This window comes from Monomorium pharaonis, chromosome 3 (assembly GCF_013373865.1).
Source record: "Monomorium pharaonis isolate MP-MQ-018 chromosome 3, ASM1337386v2, whole genome shotgun sequence".
Classification (NCBI taxonomy): Eukaryota; Metazoa; Arthropoda; class Insecta; order Hymenoptera; family Formicidae; genus Monomorium; species Monomorium pharaonis.
The window spans coordinates 6,778,277-6,803,925 of NC_050469.1; the positions used below are offsets into that span (position 1 = coordinate 6,778,277).

The 25,649-nt window shown below is 40.6% G+C and overlaps 1 protein-coding gene across 4 annotated transcripts in view; it reads left to right on the forward strand.

The window, feature by feature from the left end:
- LOC105834612 (semaphorin-1A) overlaps window positions 1-25,649 on the forward strand; it is a 254,570-nt gene that overhangs the window by 209,930 nt on the left and 18,991 nt on the right. For all 4 annotated transcript variants that reach the window (XR_004962405.1, XM_036283603.1, XM_036283605.1 and 1 more), the window contains exons 3-5: window positions 15,261-15,357; window positions 17,469-17,878; window positions 21,554-21,642. Coding sequence is in view for 3 of the 4 variants with exons in the window: in XM_036283603.1 (XP_036139496.1) it covers window positions 15,261-15,357; window positions 17,469-17,878; window positions 21,554-21,642 (596 nt within the window). In the remaining variant the exon portion in view is untranslated. The remainder of the gene's footprint in view (window positions 1-15,260; window positions 15,358-17,468; window positions 17,879-21,553; window positions 21,643-25,649) is intronic.

The following is a 25,649-nucleotide window of genomic DNA, read 5'->3' on the forward strand; positions in this document are numbered from 1 at the left end:
TGATGCCGATTGAATATCTGTAAAAACAATACATATAGTCTATAAAAATGTGTCATAATAATTAAAGCGTGAACGAATGAATAATACAATCAAAAATAGTCCAAAATTATGGTTAAATATCTTGTCGAGAAATGTAAAAGATCAAAACCGATGGAAAACGTGTAATTTATGAACAATATAAATCGATATGCGTATTGTAAAAAAACCATAAACTACATATGTTGATTTCAGATAATATTAACACAAGCAAAAAAAGTCAACAGTTTCTACAAAGCGTTAAAAAAGACAGTCGTTTTTAACGCTTTGTAGAAACTGTTGGCTTTTTTTGCTTGTGTTAATATTGTCTGAAATCAACATATGTAGTTTATAATTATTCTACAATACGCATATCGATTTATATTGTTCATAAATTACATGTTTTTGGTTTTGATCTTTTACATTTCTCGACAAGATATTTGATCATAATTTTGGACTGTTTTTGATTGTATTATTTATTTGTTCACGCTTTAATTACTATAACATATTTTTATAGACGATATGTGTTGTTTTTATGGATATTCAACCGGCATCATTTTTTAAATGGTTAATTATATTTTCGTTTGCGTTATTTTTCTCATGTTTAATTTCATAAATATTGGTAATTTGGCACGACTGAAGAGGACTATAGTATAGTCGAAACGTTTCGAAATTTGTTTAACAATTTTAACACAGTTGTTTTTAATAGCGTTTATAATAATATATTTTTTATTTAATATAAATTATATTATATTGTGAAAATTGGTATTAGCTCGACAGATTGACCTGTTTATCTTATTATTTTTGCTTAGCATTAACGAGCTTTTTATATTTCATTTATTTTTTATTAATATTTAGTTAAAGACCTCAACTATAATACACAGTTATACAGAGAAAAAATGTAATATATTCAACAAGATATGTAGTTGCGGGCTGCCAACTACAAATATACTCAATGCAATAATATATGCTATTGCAATATCAACAACGTGTAAATAAAAATAGTGTAAATATTGCATGCAAAGCAAGCTATAGTGTAACACTGTCATGATAATTATCATAGGACACAGGTTGTACATAGAGGGAAATTATATTATCTCATATACGTCACTCAAGACTAACATTAATTTCGTTTAGTTTTTGCGATTGGAAATTCAGTTGCGTATAATATGCACCAATGTGTACGTGTATAGGACGGCATGCGAATTTCGTTATATTTCAACGAATCCTCGATGCGTTTGCAATGTGACTCGTGTCGAGTGATCGTTAACCGATAAATATGCAACTCGGTATGTGAATCCCGATCGCGAGTACTCGGAGAGCAAATTGATTGACATTGCAACTTCGTTAAAGGCAATAGCCGAGCGGCGCTGACTGTTCCCGATAGATTATTTTAAAAAATAGACATGGAGAGTCGATAAGAGCTGCACCGACGCATAAAACCACTTTGTTTCGCGTCGACAAATACCGGTCGCGTATCTGCTGGCGCGCGCGCGCGCGCGCGCACGATGTAAAATTCGTGTCTCACTGACCTGAAAACTGCGCCCGGTCGGTTTGATATTGCGTTATGCGTTATCATAACTTCATTCCGCGCGAAAATCAGATTATACCGCGTGTCGCGATACCCGCCCCTCTCCGAGATCGATATACCTCGCATTCTGTTTCGCGTCGACCGACGTAAACGGGCGGTGCGGTATGGCCGTCCCATAAAATTTCATCGCTGTTCGATCGCCGAAGTTTTCGCTAATTATGCCGCGGACGCGCTAATCAGGTTCGCCCGCTCATTTGCCGATGAATTAACTTTGCTAGAAAATTACCGACACGTCCGCTTTATCGCTACGCGCCTACGCGCACGTTACGGCGGGCCTGTAAATTTTACCGTACAATTTCCATAAATTATTACTATGCCGATCGGATTAGCTTGTTGGTTCGTAATCACATTCAGATTTATTCATCGGCAGTCTGATACATTCGCTTTGTCAAGTGGCGCTTTAAAATCTCGCCCAGAAATTTGCGTCCACTGCGTTAATCTGACCCGAGTTAGACCGGCTATTTTTTTACGAATATGTAATATGTAATATCGCGCACTCGATGAACTAGATGTGACATGTATGATATATAACTAGCCTGATTGCTTCATTACACATTGTATGTTATATTGACTTCATAAATGGACAGAGATAAAACTACCATTTTACATTGTTTTAATTAATACAGCATATATATTTACGTTTGTGCCTTTACATCGCGTCTAATTTTCCTACAACAAAACATTTTATATGATTTATAGATTATTAATGTTTGTCCTGTGGTAATTCTAATTTTAGATTTAAATAGTAATTCTAAGTCTATTCAGTATTTCTAATGTCTATTAATGTGCGATTGTTTATTCAATCGTCGGTACATTTCAATTAACCTTGCCAACTACTCCTTCTGACGATGAATATTCTCGATGAATATTATCCTATTTGAATGATTAATTCAACATTAACGTTAATCTGCACTCTGATCGAACGGATACAGTTTCACGAACAATTGATAGCTTGCGGCCAATTGTCAGTTAAACGAGGCTTATCGAACACGAGGTACGTGAAAAATTATACGTTAGAATTACATGCCGCGCGAAATAAAATAATTTTATTTCTGTTGCAAATGTCGAAACTGATAAAAAAAATTATTATTCATCGCGTTCCCGCGATAAAGCACTTTTATCGAAGAATTATATTGATAGCGATACAAATGTGTAATACATTGACTCATATTCTCATTTGCGCGTTAAATATGTCTGTTTGGGTTTCATTTTCGATGTCGAATTGCGAAATCTCATATTTAGGCAAACCGTATTCGGCATCAAACGACCGCATTAAGCGTTAAATGCGCGATGAATAACGATCGATGTTACATAACGTAACGTTAATGTAAACTCATGCTGTCCATTATATCGTCGTGTCTCCGTGTTTCAAGTTTCGCTAATTTCGTGACTCATGTCGCCGGGCGATGATGTAACTGTTACACACGCGGCATCCGAGCGTGTCACTGCGAAAAGAAATGCGAGATTTTTCCTACCCCACGTAGGTACTTAGCGAAATGGGGGCAACAAGGGCGCGGAATTCTACGGGGGTTGCATCGGACGTGCGCGTTACGCCGACATAATTTTTTTTACAGCAACCCGAGAAATCCCAGCTTTTGCACGGAAAGGGGAAGGGAGGGCGCACGCGCGACTGATACACTAGATGGCTCAATTTGGCTTGGCTCTTTCCGTCAGCTAACACGGGGGAAGTGCAATGCTATGTAACGCGAATGTATCGATGCGAGAAATCCACTTACCTAACTCGATACGCGATTCGGTACCTCAACGTATATCGAGTGACGCCCGTATATCGTTCGACGACTTACGCAAGGTTCGCTTTTGCATTACCTAAAATATATATATATATATATATATATATATATATATATATATATACCGGAGATCCCGGATATCAGACTCGCTCGATCATGCAATTGATTTTGTTAGTGCAACGCCAAACCGCACTTGGCCTTTTGATTTTTTAGCAAGTTAGCGAGAGTAAACATCATTTCTTGTGATAATTATCGTTTTATAGCAAAATCGATGTAATTTAATTAGTTTGATGAAAAAATAAGCTATGTATAATGTATGATATTTTTATCATGTATTTTAAAAGAAGGGAATAGTACATTTAAATTTCGATGTTTTTATTATGTTTTGCATTATTGTTATGATCATTATTCGGAATTTCTACATATCTACGGTCATCTTTCATTAAATAATTAAAACCGGGTTTGGGAATAACAAAATATGTATAAATATTTTGTTATTCCCAAACCATACGGTTGATGATATAAATTAATGAATACTATTTAATTTCATAATGTTTATTAAATATATGAAAGACGTAGAAAACAAATTAATTTTAAATCTACAATCATTGCCTCACGTGTAATCAAGAATATAAAATCTTTAAAGAATTTGTTACTCTTGGATGGACATAGTTTACGTGAAAAATTGTATAATTTTATCAAGAAAGAATTTTTTATTGAACCGAGAAGAAAACATATTAAATAAAAAACAAGATCTTTAAACAAAAAATGAAAACTTTTAATTCTGTTATTATCAAAACAATCATATTCTCGTATTCTTTTTAGATGATTGTTATAACATTGAAATAAAAATGACATTTTGCAAAAATTTAAGATCAAACTCATTAAAGGCGATTTTGTGTTCTTACTTTTATATAAAACAACGATTGTTGAATTTAACACTAACTTTTCGGTGTATATAAGAAATCTGTTTTCTAGTCGCGATAAAAATTAAAGACCGATGAAATTAAGAGTAAAACTGACGCGAACAAATAGCTTAAACTATTTAGTCTTAAAGCGTGGAAGTGTGGCGGACGTTCTGCAATCTCTCTTTCTCTGTTCTTTCTCCCGGATGTTACGAACGATATATTACACCTGCGCGGTAAATGAATGAGGCAGAAAAAATATTCTCTCGTTTCAGCGCAGCGGCGCAAATGAGACGCCGGCATATTTCACAGCGCGGCGCCGTTAAACAGGGTTATTACACGGAGTGGGGCTTTGAGGGAAGGATCTTGACGGTTTCCTCCTTCCCTTTCTCCCCCTCCCCCCCCTACCCCGGATTGCCCCGCACGGTTTACCCGCTGTTTGCGAGTCATTTTTCAACGGAGACTCCGTTAAAATTTCTGCACTTCCGTTGCTGACCGGCGGACGCGCCGCGGCACACTCTACTTTCCATCGCGGCACGGCGGCGGCGGCGGCGGCGCACCGTTTGTACATTATCCCGGGGAACTTCGTCAGTTATGAATGACGCTCCGCCAAGTTTCCTAAAGACACGGCGAGGCGAGTCTCGTCCGAAGAAAGAGCGATCATAAAGATAGAAACAGAGACAGAGATAAAGACGGCTGAGCTAAATACAGACCGCGAAATAACTCCGCCGCGTCGAGAAACACAACCCCCTGCAAAAGAGGCCGTGATAAATAATTCGTTTCCCCTTCTCTTCCTCCCCTCGCCTCTTTGTCGCGCACTTTTTTCCCCCATTGGAAAATCCAGCTCATTTCTCGTCATTTTCACGGAATTTAACGCGCACGCGGTGTATTAATGCAACGCATTTCCCGCGCATACATATTCCCCAGGAGAGCAATGCGCGGAGCCGGCGGAAAAACGTATTGAAAAATAAGCGCGCGGTATAACAAGCAGCGAGCGCTAAATTATTTAGCTTCTACGCGCGTGCTTTATTCACCGAAGAGCGATTCCATCCGCGGATAAATATATCGAAATCAAATTACGTCATTAATAATGCACGTTCCGTTCTTCGCGACCGCGGGGCGAGTTCGCATTTACCTCCGGCGAGTGCCCTCGATTATGCCAAGCGCATTTGAAAACGTTTGCCGACCTGACCCAGAATTGGCTCGATTAATATTTGATTATTTAAATAGAATCTTGATCTGGCTTCCCGGTGATGTCCATTCCAGATTATTGCTGCTCTAGCAGTATCTACGATCGTATATACGAATGTAGAGAGCGAGAGAGGAGGAAAAAAAAGAGAAATTTATAAAGATGAGCGCGCCAATATACTGGTCTGCGACGGATCTTGGTGCCTAATAATCATTTTTGTGCGAATTTTTACGATCTTCAGCTCATGCAAACTACTCGCCGCATATTCGTCAGTCTTGAAATACAGTCTTTGCATAAAAAAAATATTGCTGAGGAAAGCGGTTACTTAAATTACTTTTTTTTTAGTAACTTTAACAAAGAATATTTTCTTTCCTTATCTCAAAATATATTCGTCACAAATTTTAAAAGAACTCTCTGTAATATACTTAAGAAAAAAAACTTGTACTTTTTCGATGAATATTATAAAATTTATATTGACAAAAGTCAGATTAATAAGCAAATTAAATTTTTGTTTTAATTTAATATTTTAAATTAAAGTATGAAATTTTCAGAATTCAAGTATATATTTTCCGTGTATACATTATTTTTTTAAGGAAATATTACTGAATATATTTCAAGACAATTATCAAGAAGGTATTCTTTGTAAAGATAATCGTTACTTAAAAGAAGAAAACTAAAAATCGAGTAATTATTTTCCTTAGCATGAAAATCATATTTTTCTGTGTATACACGGATACCATAATATCACAACTTAAATTGACAAGCAGTTTAATATCGTACTGTTTAAGCACATAATAAGATTTCTCTTCTCCGTAAAAAAGAATATATTATGAAAAATAACATTCTTTACCAGGACGAGAGAAATTTTATTTTCTCCTGTTATTTTCCTGAACTATTTCTTTCGTCATTTATGTGGTTGGCGCGATAAATACCGTGGTTTGGCTCCTTCACACTGCTGCGCTACACGTTTTTAGAGATGTTCCCCGGCGCGGTATCGTCTACGCTTCTTCTGGCAATAAACTTCATCCTCCGTGGCGCCGCGTTTCTCCTCCCCCTCCTCTCTTCTCCGGGCATTCGCGTAGAACATCATATAACGGGGAAATATAGTCCAAAGTGTAAATCTTACGTGTGCGTGAACGCGCAATGGTAGCATTCCGAGAGAGGCAAATAGCATGCTCGTAAGAAACGTGTATAGACCTTCTTAACGTTCCGTGATTCCACTCGTTATAGTCCCACGCGGTATCGTTCCGGGGAATTAAGACGAGCCTTCGAAGCCCCGGAGAAATCAGTCGGTGGAATACGGATCTTTTTGCGCTTTTGGGCCGATCGAACGGTGCGCCATTAAATCCCCCGTTATTATTATTTGTTAACAGTGAGAGTTGAGAGTTTCTACAACGTTCTAATCCAATGTAATTATCTGGGGAGGTTCCGCGGGTCGATGCATTCTACGTTCGATTGCGCTCGAGAGCGAATCGTATATATACGCCGGCCATTGCACGCGTATCGACGATGCATTCCAATTCCGACGAGAGTAATCTCTTATTGAAAAGATCGACGTGATTACGGTCGCGTGTTTAATTTAGGAGCGATTCAGATTGCTTTTGAGATTTGCTCTCTCCGATGCGCGACGCGCATCCCCCGGCCGTCTTTTCTTCTCACATTCTTTTCCCGCTTCAACGCTCGCTGCATCCGCTGGCACACGCGGTCGTTCCGGGCACGAGACGGCGCGTTATCGAGCGTGTAATTCTCTCCGTGTAAACGCGACATTATCGGAAACGATCTGACTCGCGATAACGTCACACCGATGTCCATCGAAGACATACGATCCGTTCATCAGTGATGGCAAGAATATTCGAATTTAGTCCTCCGAGTATTCGTTTTGTTTGAAACCCTCAAGGATTTACAGGTCGTATCTCAAAGCATTATCTAAAATATAAAAATTATCATAGATTATTTTATTATTATTATTATTATTATTTCAAAGTTATTTAATTTCTTATTTATTCTTGATTCTTATGTAAAATCGCGTTTTATAGTACTTTCTAAGGCAATAAAAGAAAAATTACTATATTTTATGCACAATTTTATTTAAACAAATGGATCAATTTATAAAAAAAATTAGGATAAACTTTCTAATTACGTACAGTAAAATATTTATGAAAAAGCAATTGCACCCACATTCCTACACACAACAATAATTTCTAACGAATCTTCTATATAGAAATTCTATATAAAAATTAATTTTTTTTCCCGTGCATATTAATAAAAAGAATAAGAATCTATAAAAAATGTTTTAATAGATTCTTAAAGGCTCCGTCTGACTCTCCCGTCAGACAATAGCTGCAGAGTTCGTCCACGTTGTTCCGCCGTCGTATTCTTTTCTCCCCTAGTTTACATCGCTAACGAGAGACACAATCGAGAGATACTTCTGCTCCTCGGCCCCGGCTATACGGACGTGTCGCGAATCCGTCATTATTCGCGAAATCCCTCTCGGACAAGGAAATATTATCTCCTTCCGCGCCCTGTCTCGCCCAATCGTTCGTTACGCGGCCTCTCAGAATTCGGGGCCGGGAGAAGATACTTTTTCCTTCGTTAGTTTCCCTCGCGCCGCGAATAATTATTTCCCCGAGACGCGGGTGCTATCGATCTCGCTAGTTTCTCGCGAAAAAGCTCGAGATTGTGCATCTTCGCGTGCTTCGCGTCTGCCCGAGGTTCTTCGCGACGTTTCTTCCAACGGAGAGAGAAATCCTCCGTTTTTGCGGCGCATTCTACAGTGGCGAATAACTCAGGATCAATTATATCGTACCTGGTTTTAAATTAATTACCGTCTTCGGGAATCCGAAGACGTTTAACGTTGCGGCGGATTGAGTTTCGCAATTGGTAAACTTCGTTTTACACGTAAAGAAAAAAAAAAAAACATTTGATCTGAATGTATAATTACGAGCGAGAAGCCGCGGGGACTCGACTCTTCCCGCTTCCTCCGAAGGGCCCTTCGTACATCCGTTCTGAGATTCGTCGTATTGGCGCCTCCATCCGGATTACCTTGTCTCGGAAAATCACTTTTAGCCGATTTGAATTTTTCATTTGCTTATTTTTCAGCCGCGCACACTGCCCCGTGCACTCCGTATGCTTTTTCCATCCGGCTTTCCTCTTTTCCGCGCGAGCTCCCGTGGGATTATCTCGCCCAGAAGAAGAAGCCACCACGTGTTGTCCCAACGAAATTGAAGTGCACCCGGCAGGCTCGGCTAACACGACGTATACCGCGCGTAAAGGGACATTCGCGTAGCGGTCCGAGAGCTGCAGTAAGAGTTCCACCGGCTGGAGGTTATTCCTCGCAAAGCCCCGCTCCGCCCAGGACGTCCCATCGCGCGCGTTTCCCCGATGTAAATCGAGACGTGTTGAACATACGCGAAATGTCCCGCTTTTAATTTAATAAGGGAAGAAACGTTCCTCACGTTATCAAATATAAGAAGACGTGCAAGATTTAACGTACATGTCTGGAGGATGAGGGGTTACTATTCATACATTAAATTAATTTGTTAAATTTAACCAAGGGACCCGAAGGCTACAGAATCGGGATGCCTTTAAAAAAGATATCGATCAATAATACGTTACTTTTATCCATTGGCTCAAGTTTGCTTAATTTCGGAATCTCTGTTTAATTATTATTGTCCCTCCTGCGCCGTGAGTGACGACACACTTGAAGTTCGTTTGGCCATAAATTTCCTAAGCTTTTGGCGACCGTGTCGTCTCTCACGGGTGAAATTGTTACGGCGATTCCGACGAATTGGAGCGAGATCTGAAATATTTACTACGTCCGACCGTTTCCGCGGCGCTTGAAACAGTTATAAACCTAATGTTCTCGGAAGTAAGACCTCTGTCCAATTCGAGCGAGTTTTCACGACGCTCTCTCAAGTTGATTCGCCGCGCTCTTCTACCGGCGCTGGTGGGAGCTTAATCGCGAATGTTACGGTCCAAAAGTGCGACTTAAGCCGCGCTTTTTGCCGGCGTCTAGCTGCAATAAAGCTGGGTTGACACTGTCGTTCATTAGTCACAGTTGAACTCGTGTCTCGAAGTCCCGAGTGTTTTCACTTACGCGCGCGCGCGCGCGTGTGTGTGTGTGTATGTGTGTATACGCGTGCGCCAAACGGGAATCAACGGAGGGAAGCCGTTAAAAAATAATGGCCGGGTTGGGGCTCGCAACCCCGACGTCACGGCACCCCAGGCACGTGCGAAACTTTAATGACTCTCGATCGGAGATCGAGCCCGCGCTGAAAGGGGCCTTACCACCGGGGCCCTCCTCTCCCCCGTCCGCGTGGTCCACTTGTGTGGCGTACCGCGCGAGATAATCCGCACTTCCGAGGGCGAGAGAGGAAAGAGAGTTAATGGCCGCCAATCGTCGCTATCGCGGCGGCTGGCACGCCGCTCGGGGAGACCGGAAATTAGGTCTCCCGCATCGTCGCGTGTGGCACACGTGCGTGCGCTGACGTGCGTTCGGGGGCAGCACGTGACAGAATGCGACTCGTACTGACTGACTGCGTGTCAATAAGCGGTACGTTTCTTAATCGAGGTTGAAGTGACACCGCCGCGCGGTTAACGTCCCCGCGTTTCAGATATCACGATATGATATTGTAATAGCGCACATTTCACATACATGCCGCACGATTATTAGAGTGAATCGCGTCTTTTTCCGCAATATCAGAGTGATTTTATCGAGACACGCAAGAAGAGTGACTTTGCTAAAATCTAAAAATTTATTTCAAACAGTGTTGAAGGAGCCATGAGAGCCACGCGAGGAAACGTTTTTTATAGACGTTTCGATCTCATCATCTTCAATATATCATTGATATATGACAAATGGTATATATTATTAATGTAATAAAATTAATTATATGTTGTCGTTGCACGTTAAATGTTACAAATGTCATAAAATATTCAAAGTGGATTATTAAACAAGTCCTGGAAGTGATTAATATAAGACATTATATTATAGAAAGAGAGTGATTAATTAATATGTTAAATGACATGATTATGAATCATATTCAGAATTTACCTGAAATTACCGGTAAAATTAATTATCAGAGCGACGAGATGTTGATTGGTTGTTTGATTTTATCAATACTTTTAAGTAAGATTTCGAATATGACTCTATTACACTAATTGGTCATTTAATTACGTAGCTCTCATAGTTTTTTTAACCTCGTTTGAATTTTCATTCCTGTGAGCTTTTATTCTCTTTTTCGATTCTGAAAATTTTATTGGATTATCAAAGTAAATATGTAGGAAGCTCAAGTTAGTTACTGAAATATTATTTCTGAAATAGTATTTTTTGCTCTTGCTTGGGTGTCCTACATAATTATTTGGATAATCGAACAAAAAATTAATTTCAGATCAGTAATCTAAACAAATTTTTTAATACTTTAGCCGAAAGACATTCCTTTTGTTTGACATAACAAACGTTAAACTTCCATTTTAAGAAAATTTCGATAAATATCTAATTTCAAAATTTACCTCGTAAATTTAATTAGTTCAATTTCGATCTCCGAATTAGTGATAATTTAATAAAGATGTCGGTCAGTCGGTATTTTCATCAGTTCTGTTTCTTCTATTGCATATCTAATACAAGTGACTTTATCGCCTCGGTATGTTCGTTACACTCGTGACAGCTTGTAATAAACAGTGAATCGATAATCCATGACTTCTCCGTCGCTGATGGCTACGTCGATCCGAATGCAACCGCCAATCTTGAGTGCATCAGATTGCCTCGGCCCGTCATATCATTTAGCCATGGCGCGTACACCGTTTCGCGTCAGTCGAATTAACTGACGGAAGATGCGCGGGCGTCCACTGTGATCGACGTCGACACGCAGGAGTGGCTCGGTCTTAACGCAGGGACGATCGTGCGTTTAATTGCCATTTCACGAGTCGTTTCGTCTTTCTTGATAAGCAATCCGCCCACCAGTCACGGACATTCGCACGCCATCGTTTACCCCGTAAAACAGCCAGGGTTCGTCTTTCTCTTTCTCTCTCCCTTCTCTTTCAGAACACGTGATAAATATGCCTCTCTTCCTCTCTTCATCTCTCTCTCTCTCTCTCTCTCTCTCTCTCTCTCTTTCTCTCTCCCTCAGTCTGCCGTTGTTCCTGCCTCCACCTCGCACGGGGCGAAAGCGCTTTCCGGAGAACTTCGATCTGCGAAGTTTGACGGGCGAGTCGTAACTTTGGACACGTTCAATATTTTCGAATCGCGGCACTTGCCGGGCGGCCCCGTGGAACTTATATTTGTGATTTGTAGAGGTGGTTCCGGAGGGGGGTAGACGGATAAATCGACTTTGGTCAATTTTTTAGCATTCGAGGAACAATCGCAGCTCCCGGGGAGCGGTTCCGATTGTATCTCTCGGTTCGATTCCTTGCTGAAATATTCTCTCAGTTATCGATTCTATGGAGGATGGTTATTAAATTTGTAAGATGATATCGTCGCTGCGTGTATTTATGAAAACTTTCTGCAGCTGTGTTGAGAGAATTCTTAACAAATTCACTCTTTGTTCTATTTCTTTGCAGAAATAATTTTTAATATAATAAAAATAATTACTTGTGAAGCGAGGCATCATCTCGTGGCGATGAATTTTCCCGTCGGTGTACATATCCAGTGTAGTACAAGTTTTTGTGCTTCGCTGGCAGCAGCGTGAAAGCCGATACATGTCCGCGGCTTGTATTTTGTATCGGCTTTCACGAATATCAGAGCGCCTCTCGTTGCTCGAAACTTGACGTTAACCGCAAATGGCTGGCAGATGCGAAGTTCCACTATTCGCCGACGGGACGGCGGAACAAAAGGAACGACGGAGAAAAGGGCGAGGAACGAGGACGAATTTCCTACGGTAATGGGGCTCGTATTGCGTGTCCTTTCAATCGAAGGTTTTCACTGATCGTATCGAAGAACGACGTTTCTAAAGAACCACGGTTTCTATAGATATACTACGATCTTTGAAAATGTATCAAGAGAAATATTTATCATTTACAATTCTTTTACTTAAGTAAAAATATCTCCGGAGTAAAATTTCACGCGTGTTGTCAATATATCATATATATTCCAAGCGCCTAGTTAATATATCAAGAATATGCAAAAGTATTAACACAAATTGACGAATAAATAGAAAACAAGAAGAAATAATTGGCCGTGATATAATTAATATCACTAAGAGAGAATCTAAAGTTACATTTAATTACTGATATCCACTTTGAATAATATCTCGTTGGACGGTCTTACAGATTTCTTTCGACGTGGTCAATTATTTATCCGTTCGTCCATTTCCGATCCGTGTAACGGACAGGTGAGGCGAGACGTCGAAATTCCATTTTAGCTCCGAGTTGCCCTTCTTCTACAACCTTGCGCGCCACGCGGCTGAAATCAAACGGCTAATTTTGGAAAGCGATAACCGAGAGGGAACTCCGGAGTTGATGGGAGTTACGAGACACACACACCCGGCTCGTTTAATTTCGAAGGCAATCAGAGAAAGAGGATAGGCGGTGGACGCCTCTATCTAGCTATCCGTCGATCCATCGCGCGTCCCGTCCTCTCGCTCTCTTCCTCTGTACACGTCACCCTCGCCTCGGCCTCTCCATATCAGTTAGATACTCATCCATCTGACTTCTTCTCTCTCGGACCTTGCCACGGTCAAGCGGCACGCCCGGCAACATGACGTTAATTCGTTTCTACGGCAAGACGTATGATGCTTTCGATAATAGCCTGCTTCGGCATTGCATCCGTTCATTGGCAGTGCCTCTGTTGCCTTGTCCATATCTGACCCAAATTGCATGCGCTGGATATGCGGGGGCGCGCCTTCTCACCAGTCATTGAAATCGATTGGCATTGATGTGCCCGATGATAACCGATCGTCAGGTTTGAAAGATTTTAATACACCCGTCCGGAAAGTACATAGAAAATGTTTCCTATACAACATTCTGTGTACGTGTAAATGTTTTCATGGGATATATATTATATTTGCGTGCATATAACACGTATAGATAACGATTAAAAATGTCAACTACAAATGTTTGTTAAATAACGTTTGCAATGGTCGATTAGCTTACTTCGAATATTATTTAACAAACATTTATGACTATAGTTAGTAAAGTGATTATTTTCAACGCGCGCGCGTGTGTGTGTGTGTGTGTGCACATATCTAGAATTACATAAATCAGGTAGAGGGTGGTACAGTGGTTGACATTGAATGGCAGTTGAATGTGCAAAGCCCGGAATAATTATCATACGCATTCCAATAAGTGAGGTTCGAATGCGGATGTTTAATTACATTTAAATATGGCGCAATTAGCTAGATTATATAACCATTTATGTTTGTGTTGCAGCGCTTTTCAAATTGTAGTGTAATCGGAACTCTGTCTCGGTTGGCCGACAAACGATTTAAATAAGTACGCTGCGTATTAAATTTCCCTGCATAATAATGAAGACCTTTTTTGTCAGGTTCCGATAATAAAACTGCAAATAACTTGTTTTGTACAATAGCAATTAATACGATGTAAATAGAAAGCCAAAAAGTGAACTGAACCATTTAATTGTCCTCATTCCTTGTTGCTGTTGATGATTCGATGTACCCCTATCTTTAGTCTGAATCACAGTCACTGGATGCAAAAATCTGACCATCTACATTGAGTGATATCAGGATATGGGATCGTTTGACAATTACTCTTTTAATTATACCGTTCCCGCATTAATTGAGCGATGACACTGGAATCTCACGGTCGAAGAGGACTTTCAGTTGATATTTGTAGAATAAATGATTGTTATCCGTCTGTGTTCAAGCACAAAGACAGCATCGGAGATCGATAATCCTGATGCCTTCGACGGTAGAAAATTTAGAGTAGCAAATGAAAAGTTTTGTGCCATTTTGACAGATTTCTTGTGAGCGATGAGAAATTAAAAGAGGCATTGAAAAGTGCGTTGAATGAATATTCATAATGTGATCTATTTATTGCTATCGTGTATAATGTTATTGAGAACCATATTTCTTTTCGCGTGTCACATGGTGGTGCACTAATATTTAATAAGCTCATATTGCTCCCTCGCATGCCGCATATGCTGCACATCGTGAGTGTGGCAATGCAATTTATGCATATGTCCCGAATTGCATGCACCGTATCCGAGATTGCTGCGATCGGCATTGATTGCTCCGGAAATTTCTGCTTATTACACTCGTGGACCCAGTGAGGCGTTCATTAACGTTTCGCTTCGCAGATGTTGAACATGACTATTTCGTTCGCCGAAAGAACGTTTCGTACGGTCAAAAGAACGTTATGGGAAATTCAGATTTAAATGTAAAGCATGACGAAACTGCGATACGTGTCACTGCGTCAATTCCGTGTTACGCTCGAGTTCAACAATCGAATTCGATTTTAATGTACACTGAGAAAAACCAGCAAAATACCAACCTCGCGAATTATAATCGACGAATAATTAACGGATAATAGAGATGTCTTCTTTTTTTAGCTGGTGAAGTTAAGGAAAACTGTGTTCACAGTTGGTTCGCTAATGATCGATCAAGCATTGTTCATTGGGTCCGCGGTCAAAAGGAAGCTTATTACGCTTATTAAAACCGGCTTCCGGCCCTTCGCGGTAATAGGGTGGGAAGGTCGGGCGGGGGTTACGGGAGGGAGAGCAGAAACCGTCGTCGATTGTCACAAAAGAGCAACGTCGATGGCCGTCGACGGCTAATTAGATAGAATAAGGTAATTCCACTTTTCCAGCGATAGAACAAAAACTAATCCGAAACCCTTCCTCTGCTTTTCTTTTCCAGGTGCGGAGGATGTGTTCAGGTTTACGGGAAACGAGACGCACACAGACTACTTTCGGCTGGTGCTCAGGGACGGGAACTATCTTCTAGTCGGCGGAAGGTAAATAGAGGATTCATTTGGAGCTAGTGCTTTAATTAAAGGGCCGCTGCTTCTTCTTCTTCCACTTCTTCTTATTCCTTTTCTTCCCTCGTGTTTCTCTCTCTCTCTCTCTCTCTCTCTCTCTCCATGCCTCCCGGTCTCCCCTTCCACCTATCCATCTTCCGACGTATCATTGCCTCGCTGTCTGCACGAACGCCGGAGATCGACGGTGATCACGAGGTGTGGATCGAAAATCGTGTAATTTCTTCTGTATATTACTACTGTAAACTCGTTTTAACGCGTAAATTAAATACTCGTTTACGAGTATATTTTTAAATTCAATCCCCAGTGCGACTTCTCTCTCGATCAAAGTCGGTCTGGAATTCAGCCGACGCACTTTGACAACGGCGATAAACATACGATAAACATTCGCGAGATCTCCGCTTGTTCTAGAGTGCGAATTTTTAATTTTGATTATCAAATTACGCATTGATCGTGAACGGATGCGTTATCACGGAATGTATGGACTTTGGTAACAGAGATAATGATCATTTTAATCGTAGAAATTAATTATGTGTGCATCGCTATGAGCCCGACGGAATATCGTTAAATAATTATGAATTTCCTGTTTGACAATGATACTGCTAATCGTATCACAGCCGTACACAACCTTCAAAATGCATTATTAATCAACATTGTATCCTACTCCAAGTTGTATTATAATTTCATTCTGTAATATTCATTGTGGTGAAGTATCAAAACAGATATTTTCGCCCAAACAAATACTCGACAATCTCAAAAAATCTCTTTAATATGGTATAACACGTTGCAATTTATACGTTCTGTTCATTAAAGGCTAATAAACAATCAATTTCGTTGAATATACGTAAACAAAAATTATTATGTAGCACTATATTCCGTAATGAGATAATTAATCATGTCAAACGCAACAAAAGATATTATAGTCATATTACCGCGACTGTTGGGCCATATTCAATTGATTACTCATGTGTGAATTAAACTCTAATCCTTATTGTTCGTAAGATCTGAAATTTATTTTCTAATTCCGTAAATAATAATCTTTATTAAAAAATTTTTTTACAAGTGCATACATAAGGTGTATTCAGAAGGGACGCAAACATCTGCAATTTAAGATCTGCCGGATACAATGTGAAATAATTACGAACGCAAGTTGCAATATATAAATTGCGTGTCTATTTAAATGCGGGCTTTGAATTCGTCATTAGGAGACGTATTCAAACAATTGCGTGCCCGCGGCCGGTCGATTAGCGTGTGTCCCTCTTTCTTTTTTCCTCCCCCCGCCCTCTCCCTCAGATTCTCGGGCGTGCACGCGGATTAATCTATTCATCATTTCGCGTGCGCTCAATGCGCGCTTTTCCAACGCTGAAATCAGTCGGCAGAAGCGGCGATAATCAGGCCGTACGCGGATTAAACGCATTGTGCGTGAATGAACTCTGATATATATCCAGACTCGTTCGGATTATTGATCGGATTATACTAATTGCTCGGCCGATTTGGCCGAGCGCCGTCACCGCCGCGTGCTGCAACACCGTCGATGATGCACCGTGGAGAATTTGTTTCTTCTGCTCATTACGCCGGGCTTGTAATACGAAGATGTTCGCGATTATTTCGCGGTCGGTGAAATCCGCGATCGGCGCGAGCGCGGAGGGATTCTTCCCCTTTAAAGTGCTTCTAAGCACACGGCGGAGCGCTTAATGAGGAAGAGTTAACGATCGACTGCCGAAACTTCACAAACGCCGCTTCCTCAGCTAAACCCGCGCTAACCAGGCGTCCTTGCTTCGCCCCGTTGATGTCTACCTTAGGCATCTAACTTTGCAACTTGGCAAACTCTTTTCACCGTTCCGTGTACATTAGGCTCCTTTTGTTCCCTCGGCATCCGTTGTAACGATACGAGAGATACCGAGTAACAGTGGCCATATCAGTTTAAAGAGATTTTTTTGAGACGGCACTTCTTTTCACAAGAATTTGTTGCGTTTCGGATTTTTGTCGCAAAATCTAACCGTAACAGTTCTCTATCCCGCATGAAGCAAGAAATGTTGCTTTTAAAAAAAAAAAATGATTTCTTAAAATCATATAATTTTGTTTCGCAGAAACCTCGTGCATAATCTCAGTCTGACCGACCTGACGGAGCAGCAGAGGTTGACCTGGTACTCGACGGAGAACGACGTGAAGATGTGCGTCGTCAAGGGCACCCCCGAGGAGAACTGCCAGAACTACATTCGCATCCTGGTGAAGACCGGGTCGAACAACCTCTTCGTGTGCGCCACCAACGCCTTCAAGCCCATGTGCCGTGATTACACGGTGCACGCGGGCAACTACACGATCGTGAAGGAGAAGGGCGGCCAGGCGAGGTGCCCGTACGACCCGCAGCACAACAGCACCTTCGTTTACGTCGACGGTGAACTCTACACCGGCACGGTCGCCGATTTCGCGGGCATGGACCCGATAATCTACAGGGAGCCGCTGCAGACCGAGCAGTACGACTCGATGAGTCTGAACGGTGAGTGAGAGACGGCTAATTCAATCGTCAGGTTCTCGCGTCGGGTGATTGATGACGCTTAATGATCGCGTTCTGCTGATTTACATTGAAAGTCGGCGGTTAACTCCGATCGCAACTCCGGGAATATCAATTTTCATTTTCGCGGCGCGCTTTTGCCATTAATTCGACACGGCGACAAGTGTGGTTTGAAGTCGGTAGTTAATGATCGAAACTCCGAATATTAATTTTCATCGCGGCGAGCGGTAGATTATCATTAACGCGGCCAAGCTGTGTAGATTATCAGGCGCATGGGGGGGGGGGGGTGGCGGTATCGGAAACATATACAGATGTTACATATTTTGAAAGGCATTTAATAATATTCCGACGTTATTTTGTTTAAACGACGAGTTTGCTCTTAATCACGAGACTAAATATTTGTTCTGGAAACGCCTGAATTAGGTCGTTTCAGTTGTTTATCGTTCCTAGCTCCTTCGAGGTGGTATCGAGAACGATTTCTCTGCAAACACCGATTCTAAGAGTCACGAGAGATCGGATCGCAATTAGACTGAGCTAATTGGATGCGACAGATAGCTTATAACCCCGAGATCCGATTAATTTGATCGTTACTTTCTAATTGCGAGGAATTGTAGCGAGAAACCCCGTTATTTGTATCTCTCGAAAGTTTGCATTTCCGTTGTATCGGAATTTGCCATCCCGCCGCTTTGTGAACTCCGCGTTTCTTAACAATAAGACAATAGTCGCATTTATCGAAAGTATCTGCGGAAGTTTATGGAAGAAAGTTTACCGGGATTCACATTATCCGGAGAGAATCGAATAAGAAAAGTTGAGAATGGAGGTGGACCGTGATGATCCGATATTAAATAAAAATGATCAATAAGCCGATGGACGGAAGGGTGAGGGATGGGGGGGGGGGGAGAAGCGAAGGGAATTCCCGAATGAACGGAGAATTGCGTGGAAACTTTTCGCGTTGTGGCTTATATTTCACGTGGCTCGTCCAGGGGTTGCCATCGGGGTCGCCATTATCGCTCTCATGCGCAACTTTAATCACGTCGTTTTACCGCGCGTTTACAAACTTCTGAAATTATCCTATTAATATTCCAACGCGACATAATTATTGTCCATTATCGACCTCGTTACACCGTCGCCGTGTCAAACCGTCACATCGGACCTCGGTCAACCGCGCCGCGCTAGGATAAACACGCGTGTGTCTGAATGTTTGAAAATCGCGCGGCGCAGTTCCCGCATAATACACAGATTCCATTAAAGTTCAACCGCGCGAGTTCGATTCAATATTTGCACGCCAAGTTTCCGGCCGGGGTCGACTTTGAAAATCCAGGACGCGCGCGCGCGCGCGCGCTCCTCCCTTTCGGGAAAATTATTCGCGGAAATATCGCGTGATCGGAGTCGCGCGTCCCTCCCTCTTCCTCCCTTTCCCCGGTGCCTCTAATCCACACGGTGTAATTCCAGGATTAACCATGCGTGTACGTGGTTCCCTAAGCTCTCTCTCTCTCTCTCTCTCTCTCTCTCTCTCTCTCTCTCTCTCTCGTCGTGTCTTGTGCTCCAAGATTATTCCACGGATCTTCCGGGCTCGTGTAACGACGGAGCAGCGGCTCGAAATTTGCCCCGGAGATTGTAATGCGACCCTTCGTAGCGTTGTAATACAGACACCGCGATATTGTACGCACGGCAGTCCGCTGTGATTTTTAATTGATGAAATGTCGTTATTGTTTAAATCATCATGTTCGACCAAATGGGATTCTGTTCCATTTTCGGTGTCCAGAAATTTTACGCGATTTCGTGTATTTTTTTTTTATTTGATGTACATTCGAAACATGCGAAAATACAGCGCACCGCGTTTTTTTTTCCTTCCATTTAACGAAATTTAAAAACGATTTTAATTAACGCTGCAGATATAACCGATTTTTATCGCGCTTTTCACCAAGCGCGTGTTGATACACGCTACGATTTCCATAGGTTATCGATGGGTTCTTTGTTCGCCGAACATTGCCGCTTATACGTCGCGCGTGGCCCTTTTGTGGATTTAATAAATTAAAAACTGATTTTCTCGACGTATATACTACGGTGCATTATACGAAACTTCAAAGTACTGTCGTCGCCGTCGTCGTCGTCATCGTCGTCGCGGCGTTAAAATTGATACGTCACTTTGCTCGAGGCGGAGACGGCGGCAGCGGGGCCGCCCGGTCCACCCGGGGTATTTTAATTGAACGGTGTACGAGAGCGCTAATGAAGTTTCTCCGCCCGTTGGACAATATTGATTTTCTCTCCGCCCGTCGAAAATTCAATTCCATTCCGCTCCGTCGTCGTAGTGCCGCTCCCTCGGCAAATCGCGAATCGAAAATCTCCCGGACCGAACGATTCCCGACGAGGCGCGGAAGACGAACGAACCGGTGTCGACTGGGGAGAAGCATTTTTCTCTAATCGGTCGCGACGGGAGGTCGGAGGGTAAGGGCGGGAGAGGAAAGTGAGAGACTCGCGGAGCGACGGAAGTGTTTCCCTTTCGGGAAAAAGGGCTTCACCGCGAATTTTCCGCGGCACTTTGTCTCGGCGGTGGTGCAGTTAAACGCGACATGGGACGCGAGGTGGAAAGAAAGCGAGGAAGGAAGGAAGGAAGGAAGCGAGCCGGCGACGACAGGCAAAGAGAGAGAGAGAGAGAGAGAGAGAGAGAGAAGCTAGGGAGGCTGGAGAAGCTCTCTTGCTAAGGGGTTGGGTAAAACGAGGAGAATTTATAGGGCGGAGAGCGACGGGTCGTTCGGATATACCTACGTGGCACGGCGAGATTAATATTACTTTATGAATCCTAAGAAGCTTATGAAAACCCTGTCAAGTTAATAAATCGATAAAGTTTTCCCACTTTATCGGGCGGTCGACCGGAACGGGCGGAACCGCGACGGTGGCGGCGGTGGTAGCGACGACCGTCGTTTTACCGGGCGACGGCGTTGAAATAACCGAGAGAAAATAAAAGAAAGGTAAAACTCTTACACGTAGCCGGCTTATTGGTAATAGGAGGTTGTACGGAATATACGCGCGTGTATCCGTAGTTAAACTTTCGCGTCCGCCTCTCGCGCAAAAGCCGCCGCGGTCTGATTTCCAGACTTTCGGCGACGAGTCCTGCCGCTCGTTTAATTTTACCGCTGATGGGACGACGACCGTCAACACGGCCAAGTCCTACGTAATAATTTTCGAGCGTTAATAATCGGGCCTAATGCGCCGTTTGTCAACGTGAGTGTCTTGATGCGCTTAATCGCCGGTAATTACGCTCAATTAATTACCGGGTTTGTCGAAATTAATGGCACAATTAAGGGGAACGTTTGTTAGCGTAAATAACCGTACTCTCGGTTGCTGTACCCCTAACTTTTTGAACCGCTCCTCTCGCGAACGCGCGCGAAATTAATGTTCGTCGCGCGCCGTCGCGAGCGGAAATGGAAGTTTTTAAATAAATCGCGTCGAGATTTTTCCCCCGCCCCTCTTATTTTCTCGGGCCACTGTATGTGCGTTGTCTGCTTTATTACACACCATCGATTGCGTTCCAGTAGGTGGTTATTACGCTCATTTATTTATAAGGGGAATTTATGGCGCCATTTACTATCGCCGCGCGCGCACGCGCGCGCGGTGGCAATAGCAGTTAGTAATAATGGCTACATATTCTAATTGCAGCACCGAACTTCGTGAGCTCCATGTCCCAGGGAGACTTCGTCTACTTCTTCTTCAGGGAGACCGCTGTAGAATATATCAATTGCGGCAAGGTAAGGAATCGTCGGCAATTAATCGTCCCTATACGCCCTATCAGCCAACGTAGATTTTAAGAGAGAGAGAGAGAGAGAGAGAGAGAAATCGCTCGCGGTGCGCTCGCGTAATTACACTTGGCAAGGATACTCAATCCCTTTTTATGTCACGTGTATAAATAATCACTTTTGATGTATTTTTGTTTGTTAAACACGAATTTATTGTTTAAATTTAGGGAACAACTCACAATTTTAAGGGAAATTGCGTCAAAATTAACGATTTTGAGTATTTATAATATTTGTAATACCTGTAACAATTTTTGTCTAAATTTTAATAATTCACGCAAAATTATCAACTTTTACCATTAAGAGAGTTCTAGTGTTTAGTGAAATATAAGGCAGTGCTATAATAGTTTAATATAAATATAAAATTTGAAAGTTAATTATACCAACAATGTTTAGAAAAAACTTCAATAACTTCTATCATACCATTTTCAAGCTATTTTATTTAAATTTTTTAAAGTATAGCATTTTATATTACAAATATGTTATAAATGTAGCTAAAGCTAGCAGCCAAAGGCAGCAGCCAAACGTCGAGCGGCCAGTACCGAACGTCATATAGACGTTTCCAGGGGGTACCATTCAATCAAACGTTAAAAATTCTCTCGTTATGAAATTTTAACAAACTTTGAAAAGTTTGCATAGAGTTTAGTCATTATAATACATAATCGATTATTTGCGACAAGACTTGTAATTTACCAATTGTTATAAAATTTTTAACTAATTTTTATCGTTTTCAGCGCCTCACGCCTAAATGCAAAATTAGATTTCCTTCAAATTTGGTTGGAAATATCTTTCCGTAACGTACAATTGACTGATCAATCATTCGCGAAAGCACGTGCATTTTCCCAATTGTTATAAATATTTAAAAATCTAATTTTTATCGTTTTATGCGATTCACGCCTAAACGCAATATACGATTTTTTCCAAATTTGGCTGGAATTATCTTTCCGTAACGTACAATTGACTAATTGATCAGTTGCGAGAGGACGTACATTTTTCTAATTGTTATAAACATTAAAAAAATTAATTTTTATCGTTTTTTGCACCTTACGTCTAAACGCAATGTACGATTTTTTCCAAATTTGGCTGGAAATATCTCTCCGTAACGCACAATTGACTGATTGATCATTCACGGGAGGACGTGCATTTTTTTAATTGTAATAAATATGTTTTAAATTAATTTTTATTGTTTGGAGTTGTCAAACCGCTACGTCCTCGTCGTTGGCTCTGGGTGCAGCAAAAAGCGGTAATGTACTTTACAAAAAAAATCGTTGCATTATCCTGGTAATCAACTATGTTTTGCAAAAACGCATTTTCATAAAAATTTTTCATTTACGGTTAATTAGGTCGTTCCAGACTTCAAAAAATATTTTTGTAGAAATTTGAAGACAGCGTTCCTTGTATTTATCTGACTAACGTAATTAACAATTTAAAAAACCACTAAACAATTATTCACAATCGCGAATGAAAATCTCATAACCAGGGAATTTTTAACGTTTGATTGAATGGTGTTTCGTGGAAACGCCTATATGACTTTCGTTTGGCTGCTGTTTTTGGCTGCTAGCTTCAGCTACATATGTTATATATATTTCATAGACATTTTTTCCTAATTTGTATATAAAGCAGAAAATTATTTTAATTACAAAGGAAACATTTAAGTTTTTTTTTTTTTTTTGTAAAGTTACATCTAAATTAACTGTACAGGTTAAAAGTTAAATTTATATTTTTCGATGAAGGAGGGCAAGAATATTTGTCAAGAATAGACGTGTGTAGTGACATAGCAACGTTATAGCTATCAGTTAACTGTCAAATTTAAAATGCTTACAATATGATACAATATTAATTTTTTATGAAAATAAAACGTTTTAAAATAATTGGATTTATAATTTTTATAAAAAATGTACGCGAGATGCATTTATTTATTCATATTTTGTCATGTTCATTATTTTGAGAGCAAAAGACTCGTATGACATATAATCTAAGAAGATTAAACCTATTATTTTCTGTTTCTTAATTCAACATGAACTATAAGTCGAGAGAGATACATTTATATTAAATAAAAATATTATAAATTTATAATGGAGGATACCTATTTATACTTTTTTTTCCGATTATTTTTTATTTATCACATTTTAAGAGCCGATAGTAAATAAGTGTCCTGTTCATATTTTGTTATCTACTGATACACCAAATAAGTGTCTTATAATATTTCTCATTTTAAAAATATTTAATAACATTGTTAATTGATTATATATGTAGTGATTAACGAATTAGACATCTTTATAATAATTTTATATTATTATTATAAATGTTTTAATTTTAGGAATAACCGGTTTATTGATTAAAAAGTAGTGTTGGAATCTTCTTAAAATCAAATGCACTTTTGTTTGTATTTTTTGTTTTAGATATAGGGAGGTTTATATTCAGATAAACGTGAATAATAATAAGCCGATAAGAGCCAGCACACGATATGTGTGTGCGAATTAATTTTTATTTATTGTTAAAGATGTTTAAATGCGTTACAACGCGATCTACTAATACATTAATATAATGCGCAGACGTTTCTATCGACTGACAATTATCATGACAAGTCTACCTTTGCAAAAGAAATTTATATTCAGAACATATAAAACTTTTATGTTATTTCTGGTGTTACATTTAATGAAAAATAAAAATGGAATAACCGAAGCGTATTAAAATTTGTTGAAAATATTTGAAAACAACAGATTTATTGAGGAAAAATTTAGATACCAATCTGAAAATAATTTTATTAAACTATTAAAATAATTATATCGAACGCTGATCTTTATATTGTCAAACTTGTTTGCTGCATTGCTTCAGGTTGCTTGAGTATTCTGTTATTTGATAGTCGAGCAAAATTAATTCAGTTCCGTATCTAGATATATTTTTAAGTACACCAGCAAAACAGTATTTTTCATGTAGCAATTTTAAAATAATTTGTATCTGTCTTTTCTAAATTAAAGCTAATATTATTTCCTAGCTACATATAATTTATTTACCCCAGGTAAATGAAAAATTGAAAAATAAAGTTCTTTCGAAATTGTTAATAAAAACTAGAGTTAAAAGTCCATTTTTATTTGCATATTTGTTATCAGAACCACAACATTAATAAGAATTGACTGTTTTAATGTATATAGGATACATTTTTATTATTGACAAGTGTTATTGGATAATTGCAAATAGAAATGTCCGCGCATTTTGAAAATATCTCGCGGAACACAAGTTTACCCATGTTGGATCCAGACTATAAAAATCGGTCGTGCAACTAAAGGACACTCGCTTAAAGTATTAGTCCCGCCGTTAACTTTTGCCATCGGCATTCTCACCGCGTAAGATTTAATACTCCGCCGCTTTTACACGGCGGATCGAAAATTTGCACGATAAAGGCCGGCTCGCTATAAAAGTCCCGTCACAATATTTTGCCCCGTGCAAATTAGCGCGCGGGGTCAATGGATAACAATGGAGTGGAAGAATCGCGTCGGATGAAATTAAGTTTCGCGTCGGACGCGGATAATACGCGCGAGAGTCTCGCGAAAGTTCGTAGCGCCGCGCGCGATTACTTCCCCCCTCGGACGTTTTTTTCTCTTTTCTCTTTTTTTTTATATCTCGACGAGTAAAGCGATTTCTTTCACTCGCCGTCGTTTCGCATTCGAAGATCAAACTCGTCGCTTTCTCTCCACGTATAGACGAGTGTCCCCGCGCCGTGGCAGCGAAAGCCGCGAGCCTCGGACTCGGATTGTAAACGGGGGCCTCAAGTCGAAGCTCGACTTATTGTCAAAGGCGGGGCCGAGCTTTCCGCGCTCTCTGATAATGACGCATAATTTTACGGCGAGTGAAGGCTAAATCGCGAACGATGGAAAAAAGTTGGGACGCCGCGGGTATTGCGCGGATAGAGATTGCGGGGGGGAGGCTTCCCTCCGCGGTCGGACGTCGCAAAGAAAATT